The 13,305-nt window shown below is 41.4% G+C and overlaps 1 protein-coding gene across 1 annotated transcript in view; it reads left to right on the top strand.

Annotated features, from left to right (window-relative positions):
• LOC109481299 (kin of IRRE-like protein 3) overlaps positions 1 to 13,305 on the top strand; it is a 232,921-nt gene that overhangs the window by 196,618 nt on the left and 22,998 nt on the right. The window contains exons 5-6 of the mRNA XM_019783832.1: positions 11,578 to 11,762; positions 13,070 to 13,193. Of these exons, the coding sequence (XP_019639391.1) occupies positions 11,578 to 11,762; positions 13,070 to 13,193 (309 nt within the window). The remainder of the gene's footprint in view (positions 1 to 11,577; positions 11,763 to 13,069; positions 13,194 to 13,305) is intronic.

The raw sequence follows: 13,305 nt of genomic DNA, 5'->3' as shown, positions 1-13,305 counted from the left end.
TTTGCCAGGGGAGTTTGGCCGCCTTGGGGTTTGACTGGCCGCGGAGGGAAAGAAACTACCCCCCCGCTTGGCCAATTTTACTCTCTTTTTTAGCCGAATTCTACGATCCGTATTCCCGTAGAAAGGCCTGGTGGAGGCTACACAATAAGAGCCATAGCGGGACAGGGGTTCTATGAAAGCGGCGATGCCGTTGAATCATTTGATTCCTCAGTGACAGGTAGATTTTTAGTGCTTAAGTGCGCTGTTTTTCTTCTTGGCTGTAATATATTATTGCGATGTTCAAATGGAGAATTGCGGATGCTCTACTGTGGAAATTAATCCCCCGTCACACTATCGTTTGACAGGTTTACGACAGTGATTTTGGACCCATTTTTTAAACAAAATTCAGCTGTTTTCTGAAGGAAAATGTTGCCATATATCTTTCAAAAATCCTAGAAAAAGTGCTACAAATCTGACCGTGCTTTCACTCTGCTATACAAGCTTCTTTTAAGGGCTGCGGCCCCTGGGCTATCTGGCCGTTTAATGAGCATTAAGAACATTTTTTCTTTCAATTTTCTGTGTTCAATGTTCTCACTTAGCCACTGAGCATAGTATTCCAACTACGCATGAAGTGAAAGATCACACAAGTCTTAAAATGGTCGCTGTACAGTCGCTGTGAAAATCGTGCCTCAGGAAGGGCAAATTACCCACACCCAGACTTAATGGCCGACTTCCATGCACGAATCTAAACTTAACCGACGTGTCTCCACGTCCTATTTAGAAGTAATTGTGTGTGCGTCATTCGGTGGGACGCCGTGTGGCGTGATGAGCAGTGTTCTAGCCAGGCCTTTTTAGTATAGGGGCCCCCTATGCTATAATTTTGACCCCCTTTGCTATGATTTTGACCCATATGCTATAATTTTGACCCCATATGCCATGATTTTGACCCCCTATGCTATAATTTTGACCCCATATGCTATGATTTTGACCCCCTATGCTTTGGTTTTAACCCCCTATGGCCTATGCTATAATGTTGCCCCCTATATTATAGTCTTTCCACCAGCATAGGGGTGTTTTGGGAGGGAGAGCCTCCAAAAATCTTGCAAAAAAATGAAAATATAACTTTAGAATGAGGTGAATTACCCACGCCCAGATTTAACCCTATCTAGGACCGGGGGGGGGGGCGGGGGCTAAAAGTGCCCGCGCTAACTTTGATGTCGGATAGCGTCTGAACGGCTTGCGCTAGTTTATTTATTTATTCATCTTAAGGACGTATGGGTTGTCCCTTCAGCCCCAAGGGGCTGATTTCCAAGGGAGCCCAATTACAATGACAAATAACATATAAAATACAAAAAGTAATATAACATAAATAAATTAACATAAATTATATAAAAATACAATGATAATCGATGGTCATTATGGTCATTATGGAGGTCAGAGGTCAAAATTCCAACTTAGGAAATAATAAAACATATGATAACTGAGAGGTCAAATTTCAAACTTAGGAAATAATAAAACATATGATAATAACTGAACGTAGAAGTAATGAATCATATAAACAAATCAATCAAAGTAATGAAACGTAACAAATCATCGTTGTCAGTAAATCGTCATTAGGTAATCAGGTGTCAGATCGGTTCAGTTTTCAACCTGTCTTTAAAAGCTTTAAGTGTGGGTGCTAGTCTCAAGTTACAGTTTAGTGAGTTATAAGTTACTGTTGCTCTGTATGCAAAGGTACGTTGACCTGCTTTTGATGTGTAATTGGGTCTGTGTAGGAGATGTGATTGTCTAGTGTGATAATTATGGATCTGGTTATTATAATTAAACGTGTTGAGTAGATAACTTGGGGCTAATCCATGGAGACATTTGTACACCATGACACAGACATGGCGTGTTCTTCGGACTTGCAGTTGACTCCATCCAAGTGCCTGGTGCAGTTCCCCCACATTAGACCTCGCGTTGCTTCGTAGGACGATTCTGGCAGCCCTGTTCTGCAAAACTTGTAGTCGCTGCTTGTAGGTTGTACTACAGTTGTCCCACACAACATCGCAGTATTCGCTAGAACCACCAATATTTGGTTGCTTTTCCTAACATATCGTTGGCAACAATTTTATATCAGTGGAAAAAGATAATGATTCGTTCGCGAGTTCTAAGGGGGCCGAATTTAGAAGTAATTGTTTGTGCGTCATTCGGCGAGACGCCGTGTGGCGTGATCAGGCCGTTCCCAAGGCTAATAAACTGCCTGTCGCAGAGACACGACTTAAGCACGGCACTTGAATCTACCCGCCGCTTAAAATTAACCCCTGAAGCTGCCTGACCCGCTCGCAATCAACGTTAAACCGGAGCTATAAGTCCTAATTAGGCTCTATGGGAGGTTGGACTCATGCTATCCATAGCTTTTCAAATGTCTTTTAAACGCCTTTTTCATTGTAAAAGTGGCTGCGAGAATATAAGCTGTACCTTACTTGACTTCACAGTCACTTAGTCCATGTCCTTTAATTTGTATTCATCACTGTGTCTGTGCGTCCGAATAGAATTTTTAAAAAATAATAATATAATTAGGCTCCTTCTGCAAGCTTTTCTAATGTGTAGGAACATGGATCTCTGGAGAGTGCCTTGTCGTTAAAAACTGCATTCAGAAAAAGTATGATAAGCTGACCGTATAAGTCCTAATTATACTCTTTCTCTGAACTTCCCTAATGTGTAGGAACAAGTATCTCTGGAGAATACCTTGCCATTAGAAAAACTGCATTTAAAGAAAAGTATGATATCCAACTGTGCGATAATGACCAAAAAACGACACAAATGAGAGTTCTGGTACTGCAATTTAGAGTTTAAGCAGTGGTTAGGAGACTTTAGAGTATAATTAGGGCTCGTTTTAGAAGCTGTTTTAATGTGCGGTAACAGTTGACTCTGGAGGGTAACTTGTCACTTTGAAAGAAATACGGAACACCCAGGGATGACATAATGAACAAAAAGTACAGCTGGCAATGGGAACTTCATAATTGTAGGTTTATGCGGCAATTCACGATGATAGGAATGAAACTGAGCAACTGCACATTTTAATTGCTATCAGGAGAATACAGCACTTCCAAATTACACCCCAGAAACGGGAGCCTTTCTTTATATTTTACTGTGGCAGCGTTTTACTAATCTGTGTCATTAAATGGATCATTTTCGTTGCTTTCCTCGTGGGAGAAGCCTTGTTCTTCTCCAGTGCCTTCTCTTAATGGCATCCTATGCGATTTCAGAGCAGCAAAACTGGAAATATTCTGAAGTAGATTTCCACGATCTCATACCTTCGCCAAATGATGTTAATCTTTATGACTGACAAATTATGCAAAAAGGATTCTCATTTACATGAAATATGTTAGTAGCAAGGGGGCCAAAACTCGCGTCACTTCTTCCCCACAACAAGACCTACCTATCATTCAAATTTCGTGACTCTAGTATGTCTATGTCATGATATATCAAAACCAGAAGTTCAGCTACAGTACCATAGGAAGCCGCTAGGGGGGCCAAAATCTAATCATTGTGAGGTGTCATCAAGACCTACCCACCTACCAAATATCAAGTCAATCCATTTAAGCCTTATTAAGTTATCGTGTTTACAGACACAGTCTGAAAACATAACCTTCTTGGCGAAGGTAATAAGGCAATCTGTGATATTGAAACATAATGCCTCACATTGGCACACTTGTGTCAGCATTTCATTATACTCTGGGCTTTTAAAACCGCAGAAACAAGCCTCAAGATGAGCCCTTTATTTTCTGGGAGGAACCCTAAAAATCAGCCCATGGCCCTTCCAGTAACCATTTTCCGTCGAATTTTTTTTTGTATTTTTGCTCCATGATAGTCAATATACATTGGGATAATGTGGTTTCAACTCACTATGTAGATAAATGATTAGAATTTAGAATTTTGAAATTTAGGTTTCCAAGCCCTAAAAACTGCATTGAATGCCTTTAAGGCAAGCCGCCGAGGGGAATTTAGATGCGCATCGTACTTTACATCGTTCGGGCTCATTAGCTGGGTGCGCACTGTTCACGCCCGTTCGTCAACCGAGAAACTGATTAAAATTCGGCGCTAATGTATAACATTATGCGCTATCTGTTGTCGGCGCTTTGTGCAGATGTGGAACGTTATAATATGAGACATTTTTTTTTTCCAAAGTCATCCATATTCTGATGATGTAGCGACATCCTTCTGCTTAGGAAAGTTTTAGCATCTGTCGTTGACACATTGTAGAAGTCTAGCCCCGTACAACAGGTTCACGACAGCCATACGACAAAATCCCGACAGCCATAAGACAGATTCCTGACAGCCATAAGAGCAAGTTCCCGACAGCCATAAGACAACTTCCCGAAAGACAAAAGAGCAAGTTCCCGACAGCCATAAGACAAGTTCCCCACAGCCATTATAAGGCAGGTTCCCGACAGTCATAAGACAAGTTCCCGACAGCCATAAGACAGGTCCACGACACCAGATTCGTTTGACTATCGTGCACGTGCGGTACGACAGTCAGAGGCCTTGTGACAGAAAAGTTACTACACCATATCTGACAAAAAATCGTATGATGAATGTGACCACGCCTGAGAAGTTACATAAATGTCGCCAGTGTAGCGGCTCATACGTCTATGTTGACACAGTAATTGTAGCAATTTTTACAGTAACAAAAGTCTCCGCCTTATCGTCTGTAGCCACAGAGCTGCACGTGCTCGGGGGGTCGGGGACTGGCCGGGACAAACCTTTCATTATCCTCGGGGGGTCCGGCTCTTCCCGGGACAAACCATTCATTACCCCGCAGGGGTCTACCTTTCGCTGACCGTGATGAAGAGAGCTAATTTTACAGTATGATTTTCATCATGTAAACATAAATAATAGAATTAAACAACATTTTCCGTTACAAAACAACAGAGACGTGCATGGCTACCCCCAGAATGTCGTGAAATTTGGGCGACAGGCCGATTGAGGACTATCATAAATAAAAGTTCATCTGTGTTGGTAGTAAAATTGTAAAATGTTGAACTTTATTCCAACACAACGAGTGTAGCGAGATCAAATTTTCAACGACCACTGTCGCCTTCATCAGGATAATTAATGGCCAATCACTTCCGAACGTAAACTCGCGAGAGTTACGCTGACTCAGAACTGTTTAAAGTTAAAACTTTTGGTCCAACACAAAAAGTTCTCTCACCTAGAGCTTTTGACCAGTCACTCTGGTCTTCCATGGTAGACTGACCCAGTGAGGCTATTTACATCAGGGCCCATCACCCTGCACTTAACGCGACGGGGGCCGACATTCTCTACCAGATACCTTTGACCCAGTGTTGACATCGCACTTCAAAGAAGCCACTGATTCAGAACTGTTGCGATGTTCCCTTCTACCGTCTGTTCAGGAATAAATATATCTTACAGACACGAGATTCTATACTGATCCATCAGCCTTCCTCAGCATCTGCCGTTACAATACTCTAATCAAATCATGGCGCATGAAACATGTTGACTTTGATACAATGTAACGTTCTTTATTGATATATTGTCGCAGAAAATTGGCCTTCTCAGACACACAGCCGAAGGTGGGTCCTTGTAGCGTCGATCTGGCGGTTTCTGGTGAAACGGTGGCGACAGGCCAAAAAGTATCTTGCTTCGCGGAAAGGCCGTGATCCTTAGGAGCAAACTTGTAAATGAATAATTCTGGTTGTGTAGGGATATCATAGAAGAGTAATGCACTTTAGACACTACAAAGAGATGCTAGTAGGTGTTCAGGAGGAGACTATTGTTTATTGTAATCTTGAAAATGAGCAGACGACAACTGGTATTCATTGCACTGATTGTGTACCGGGCGTTTTCTCTCAGGAGGTTGGAAGGATACCTAAGACCAGTAATTACTAACTAACGGTGAACACCGTTATCTAGTTACAATCGTAAACGCTATGTGTATCAGGTGTGTTTACAGTAAATAACTCCTAACCTTTAGACCTTTCACTGATATAATATAACCCCCATTTCCTTGTGTTGTTCGTGAAATATTACTGTGTTTTTAATCTCAATTCAATCATTAAAACAGAAAGAATAAAGACTAAATATACAGCTCAATCGCAAACATATACTCACAAACTACAGATGAAACTCTAACATCTAAATCTTTAAGTGATGATAAAGAGTTTTCCCTTCTGGAGCGGCGTTATTCCAACAACTATCGACTAACGCTGGCTCTCAGACAGGACGGCAAATGTAGCCAGCCGCAAAATTGATTATATTATACCCCACCTTAGATCACAGGATATTTGGCAAAGGTACAAACTTCGATGGCCCAAATCAGCGGCAGGGGAAAAATCATTGCCTTAACAACCTCTGGGAGACGTGCGAATGTGAATGGTTTCGACTGAAGAGGCTCGTTTTCATTGGTTGTTTTCACGTGACGTCACAGCAGCCATGTTGGTTGAACTTGAGACTTATTGATCCCGCATGATGTCACAATTCGTTAGTTGCTGTTATTTATTACATATGTAAAGTCAAGCCTTAAATGGTTTATTCTGAATTTATGTCTACTTTTGCAAAGTGGTTTTAGGGTCAACACAAGTTTAATGACCAAATCTACACGCTGCGAGGCTGATTTTCTGAATAACACTGAATATAAACTTCCAGGTTAACCATACAATATGGTGGACAATACTCACGTCGTAGTCACGTGAGCGTAAGGGCACTCATGGGCACTGATATCAAAACGAATTCAGACGCCTTGTTTGAATAAAGAAAAGGTTTAAGTTTGATAGAATGTTTTGAGAGGCTGAATTGCATAATAGCTGACGCTGTCTTCAAAGATACCAAGAAAAAACGCCTTCAGGCCACAGAGGTACCTTTTATAACTCTTATGAAAGTCCAATTTGCATGTCTATTGGTGAAAGATACACGGTTACATTTGGAAACAGCATATCGCGTTTCTACACGAAGGATGAAGCAGCATATGTAGATGTTAGGCAGAGATATCTGTGGTTCCTTCACGCTGGTTACACGGCTTAATTCTTATGGAAATGTCGCTATCTCTCAGGAGGTTGGGAGGACACCTCATCCCAGTAACAACTGACTAACGGTGAACACCGTTATCAGTTACTACTGTAAACGCTATTTCTCATGGAAATGACGAATCCCGTATCTCTGCTCCCCGGAGGAAAGTGCGCGACGCTCGTGAAGTGGGGCAATAAATTTTACTGGGGGAAATCGAAAGAGATAAGACTGAGCAGCTCAATGTTGAGTTATACGATAGCTAGCGTATGTATACCGCGTGCATAGCAGGATGATCGTAGCCTCTATCAGGCTTTAGAGGCGGCTCTAAAAAGAGTAGAAGTTCAGTTGACCAAAGCGGCAAACTGTACTCTTTAGCTGAATATCTCTCCAGGCATGATATTAATCTATTTGGCCAATTTCTACTCTTTCCAGTCGTCACCGAATTGAATCAAATCGCAGGTCAATTCTGTTGTCGCTGAATGTAATGTTTAAGATGTTTCCAGCATTGCACAAGCTAGTTTCATGCTGTACATCATTTAGTTCGATTCTGCTGAGTCCTAGTAGCTTTTGTCCTTTTCTATCACAACCCTTGGTGAGGACAGGCGTCTTCCTTCTGGAAGCTATTACAGTCAAACTGTACCGACTGGGAAAAGTGCCAAGAGGGCAGGGCTGGGGTCCAATCTCATTATTATATACCCAGGTGAATATTAGCATCTGACAGTTGTATGCATCACCTGCGCAGTCTATCCATCCATGTTGTTTTCGGGTGGTTTTCTTACTTGCTTGCTTATGTCGAGTTCTGGTTTCCCTTGCTTTGAGTCCAGATGGCTGCAAATCTATCCCTATCTCTGAGTGGCTTATTGGTAAGTGATATAACTACATCCAGTGCCTAAAACTGTGACATTCACTACCTATAACTACGTACAGCAACGTGCAAATTTTCACCCAGACTCTATTTTCATGTTGATGTTCCTCTTCAGCACTTCAGCGTCAAATCCAAGATCCAACAAATTAGTTTAAGAAGTTTAAACTGTAAGTTCAACACAAAGACTGAAGTTGTATAGTATTAGGCGAAAATTTAGGTCCAATTCTTTTGGTTGGAAATTACACTTAAACTTGCTTCATAATGAAAAGTTTATAGCAAATTCGTGCCGGAGAGCTAATTGCACAGTACAAAAGATGAAAGAACATTGAAACAGAGTATAAAATAACTAAAGTCTACACGATGAAAGGTAGCTGTCAGGAACTATAACTATGTCTAAAACTATGTCTTCTACCAACACAGATGGACTTTCAAGACAACAAATTAGATCAGTGTAGGCTAACAAGACCGATACGTCCTTTGCCGCTAAAAATCGAGTTTAGGTGTCTAGACGAATCCTGCTGGACACGGACAGAAATGCCCCGGTGACCACTATTGGCTATTGACTCCCATACCGGACCAGGCTTTAGTGGACATTCGATAAGAAGTTGGTGTAATTACATCAGCAGTAATTGTTGATACTTCAGTTACTTTCGGCGTGTAAAAATCAATCTCACAGACTCAAGAGCAGAGGCCTGTGCTATTGTCTAAAAGACCACATTTTTTAAATACAAAATCAACCAAATTTGTAAAATTGTTACAGATTAACAAGGAATTGTATTTGTAAGCCAGTAACAGTGGGATCGCGTGGCATAACGGCAGAGAATTCCGTTCAGAACCAAGAGGTCCCGAGTTCGAATCCTGCCAAGTCACCAACCTTGTGCCCTTGGGAACGGCACTTCACACGACTTTTCTCACTTCGCTCAGGTGAAAATGAGAATGCCATAATGATCATTATCATGATCGTGGGCATCAAAGGAAAACCAACCAACCAACTGATTGGTGCCCCTCCATACATACCTAAATGTGGGGATGATGGGAATAATGTCCGCCTTAAGTAAAGATCTAGAGTCTATATGAATGACGGTTTATTGCCTGATAGTATTGAGCATTGCAGAAGAAGATAGTTCATATCGGATCCTGTCTTATGTTAAAGCTGGAGATATGCCAGGCTTGTCAAACAGCCAATCCTGATCCTTATCCTCTAATCATTTACGTCTAATTCTTATCTAGATATTCTTATCCTCTCAGGATTTGGCGGCTACAATCAAGTATATACACCAAATCTACTAAAAGTAGGTATGTGAGGAAAATGAAATGAAAATAGCTTACTTGTCCACAAAATTCCATTCTATCTGCAGGAATTAGTTGCTTCTTCGGACAATTTTCCGACTCTTTTTCTATGAAATGTAATTAGGTTGAAATAAGGCATCTATAACAGTGAGGAAATAGAATTATGAAGTCAATAACTTCGTTGGAGAGTTGCCAAATTGACACAAATGGGAAAAATGAATTTCCTATGAAAGAAAATTACGACGTTTTAAATCAACTTCCCCATTCGTTTGTGGCAGGTCTCGTTTTAATTAGTTTGCCTGACAAAATAGATTACTTTTCTGACAGGTGAAATTTCCCAACCTTCTGTTCTGAATTTCGTCAAAGGATGGGGACACTAGAACAAGATATGTTACAATGTATGGTCGATACTGTTTTTCATGTATTCGTACCATTATTGAGACTTTACTACAAACATGATTATGTCTAAAGCATAGAAACAAAATCATATCGAAGATAAAAAAATGAACACGATGAGTAATGGTAGATACTTTAGAAGCACAAGGTACAGCCAAGAACTTTGTCTTGAATGCCTAATTATGCAATACGTGTAGTTTTCATGCATTTTCAATAGCCTGTGACTCCATATTTTCCCAAAATTCGATATTTGATATTTTGTTTCGCTAACCCAGACCGATTTTCCATAGCCTTGTAAAGTCTAGACCATAAACCAAAGAAACAACAAACGAAACAAAAACATTAAAAAGCAGTGGACAACAAAACAAAAATGGATGTTTCACGGTTATTTTCGGTAATGATTGGGGCCTTCTCTGTGTTATGTTTTAATATACTATCCCTTTTGCTATACCTCTCCGAGTACATGTAGTTGGACTTTCCGTAGCCTAGTAAAGTCTAGACCTTATACCAACAAAAAAGACCAAATGGGAACAACAGAAAACAGGGGAAAGCAAAACGAAAATGGATGTTACCGGTTGTTTTCGGTGACAGAGGGGTGTGGGGCCTTCTCTGTGTCATTTTTTTATATATATATCTCCCTTTTGATATACTCTCCCTTCTTGTATCTCCCCATCCGTGGCGGAATCGCAATAAAAACGAGTCTTCCCGGGTTAATTGGATTTTATAGGATCGATAAAAACGCCAGCTCCAGGAAATCACAGATAACACAATTTCTACCCTAATCACTTCATTCCATCATAATTAACCACAGGAAGATGAATGGATGAAGGTTTCCCTGCCTTTGGTCAATATTTCTTCTCTTCAATCATCTGCATTACAGGCTTTTTATTGTATATTTTCATATGTTGTTTGTTACGTATAGTTTTATGTATTAGATTTAGCGTTCCTGGTTGTGTTAGCAAGATGAATGAATGAAGGTGTCCCTGCCTGTGGTCAATATTTCTGTATCTGTATAGCCGGTATAACCGCCTTTCGGCGTAACACAAGAGCTTTCTCCTCTTCAATCAATCATCCGTATTACAAACAATCGTCTTAAATTATCCAGTAGTAGAGTATGACGGATTGCGCTAGAACCACTAATGTGGTTTTAACCGGACAACAGGGGCCGTATTTAATGAGCAATGTCCGATAATGCTGTCGTTAAATACACATTCTCTGCATACTGGTGCGTTTGAATGATGAAGTTAGCCACACTTTGTATTTCGTTGTTCGGTCTCACGATAGTCGTCTGTCCATACCAGGTGCATTAGAGTGATTAGGTCCTCCAACAGACTTTACTTCGTATGGTACCTTAAAGGGCTTTGTATTTTGTTGTCCAGTCTCACGATAGTCGTTTGTTCATTAGTGTGTCTTCTCTGTGTGTTTTTGTGTGGCCTAGTGGCAAGTAATCCTGCCTGTTGGCCTAAAGGTCGAGATTTCAAATCCCAATGACTGTACGTATGTCACATTGCCGACTAGCACGAAAATGGTTCAGTTTATAGAGAAGGGCGTTCAGTTAGGGACAGTAGTTCATAAGTGCACTCCATGTATGAAAGAGCTGGCCGAAGGAAATTCTACCATGTATTGAAACTGTGTATACTAGTACTTCATCTATCATAGCCTGGATGCTAGACCCATTGCGCGCTAGGCATGTGTTTAGCCAGAGTGTTTCAGGGTCAAACTCAGTGGGGCTATGTTAGAATTTCCTTAGGGGCATGTTGGCACTGGAGTCGAGGAGCTATCCTGTATACTGGCCCTTGCACCCAGGCTACCCCTGGAGCCGAGGACCTAGCCTGTATACTGGCCCTGGCAACAGTCTGGCACCCAGGCTATACCTGGAGCCAAGGAGCTGGCCTGGAAACAGTCTGTCATCCAAGATACATTTATCATAGAATACATTTCAGCAGGCTAGAAACTGGATCTATGTACTGATCTAAAGTATTTACTGATATATGTACTGTTTCTCTGATTTCCATGTTTTGTTTCTTTCCTTCCAGTGCCGCCTTCCACCGTTGAGATCACCGGCTGGGACTCCCAGTCTCCTTTGCGCGCGGGGGACCCCTTGCGGCTGTCGTGTACAACTACAGGCGGCAAGCCCGCGCCTCAGATCACGTGGCTTAGAGGGGACACTGACGTCACACCGCAGGGGCCTTCACCCACGCCTTTCCCGGACTCAACACGGGTAGGCTGTCAATCAATCAATCAATCAATCAACTAATCGATCTATCAATCAAAATCAAATCACACCACATCAGCCAATAATTTATCAACTTTAACAATGAATTATGAATACCTGTGATATTGATTAGCAGAATGTCTAGCCTTTTAATGCTGGTCGAACCTGCCAATCAATCAATTAATCGATCTATCAATCAAAATCAAATCAAGCGACGCCGGTGAACAGTTTACTATACAGTAACAATAAATTATGAGTATCGGTGATATAAATTTGCAGGATGTCTAATTATAACCTTTTAAGGCCAGTCACAATTCGTTCATACCAAGAAAGAAAACTGAATTTCGCTTGGTTAAATTCTGAATCTAACTGAGCCAGTTTTCCCTTTGAATCCCTTTGGAAGTTCTGAAAAATGTCACGTTGAATTTCCATAAAAGAGCAGCCATACAGATTTTATCCAGTGAAGTAAGTAAGTTTTAGAAATCCTACCTTGAACTGACTGTCCATTTGACCTGTACATGAAATTATATCACAGAGACAATTTAACGCCAGCAAATATCATTCATAGGCTGACTCCTCAATTGACTGAACTTGTATTTGGGTCTCGCTCTGCCAATGAAACCCATTATAACATCCCATTTAGATGATAGTTTCCTACACTTCAGTTCCTATGATCTTCAAAAGTGTTCAGGTGTCGACTGCAGTTCTGTAATTATGTGGTCCTTTGGAGGGGCTTTTAGTTCACAGTGTTTGAGTTTTAGTTTTCTGTTGACTCCATGTATACTTTTGGTATGTCTAACTTACTGTAATCTATGTTGGACTAGGTAGAACAGTGTCCATTGTACGTAAAAATCTAATGAAGATATCTGAATGAAACAAACTTTAAACCTCAATTTCACGTAACATGCTCAATTTTCTGGATATAAAAGAACCCAATCCTAACCCTGGCCCATCTAGGTCTAGAAATAGGCACGTTTCTGGATACAATCGGTTTTCATTCATTGAATCATCAATGACCAACGTTGTGGAGTCGTGTGGCGTAGTGGCCGAGTGCGCGACTCGGAACTTAGAGTCCCGGGTTCGAGTCCTGACATGCCACCGATCTTGTGCCCTTGGGAAAGGCATTTTCCTCACTCAGCTCAGGTGTAAATGAGTATTGTCCTGTCATGTATTTGTCCCCTGTGTTGGTGGCGGCATTAATATAAGTTAAAAAAACTTGAGTGTGTCGTCACCACGTCTGGTGATTACATGTTGGAATAAAAAAATTAAAAAAAAAATGACCAACGTTTCTCGAATTTGACCCCCCCCCGTAGGTGACCCTTGACCTGCAGATTGCGTCCCTGTCTAAGGATGACCACCAGGCGAGGTACACCTGCAGGATCACGCACGAGACGCTGGGCAGCCCGCTGGAGAAAACCATGCCTCTCGCCGTGCAGTGTAAGTACAACCCTCATCCAATCTGCCACTGCCGTAAGCAATCGTCACTCTCTCCAAAGACAATGGTTCTGCACCATGGGTCAGTTCGTATCTGTGTATTTGTTACAACGTC

This window comes from Branchiostoma belcheri, unplaced genomic scaffold, assembly GCF_001625305.1.
Source record: "Branchiostoma belcheri isolate BF01 breed outbred unplaced genomic scaffold, Haploidv18h27 scaffold55, whole genome shotgun sequence".
NCBI classification, from domain to species: domain Eukaryota; kingdom Metazoa; phylum Chordata; class Leptocardii; order Amphioxiformes; family Branchiostomatidae; genus Branchiostoma; species Branchiostoma belcheri.
This window is presented reverse-complemented; position numbering and strand designations above follow the sequence as displayed.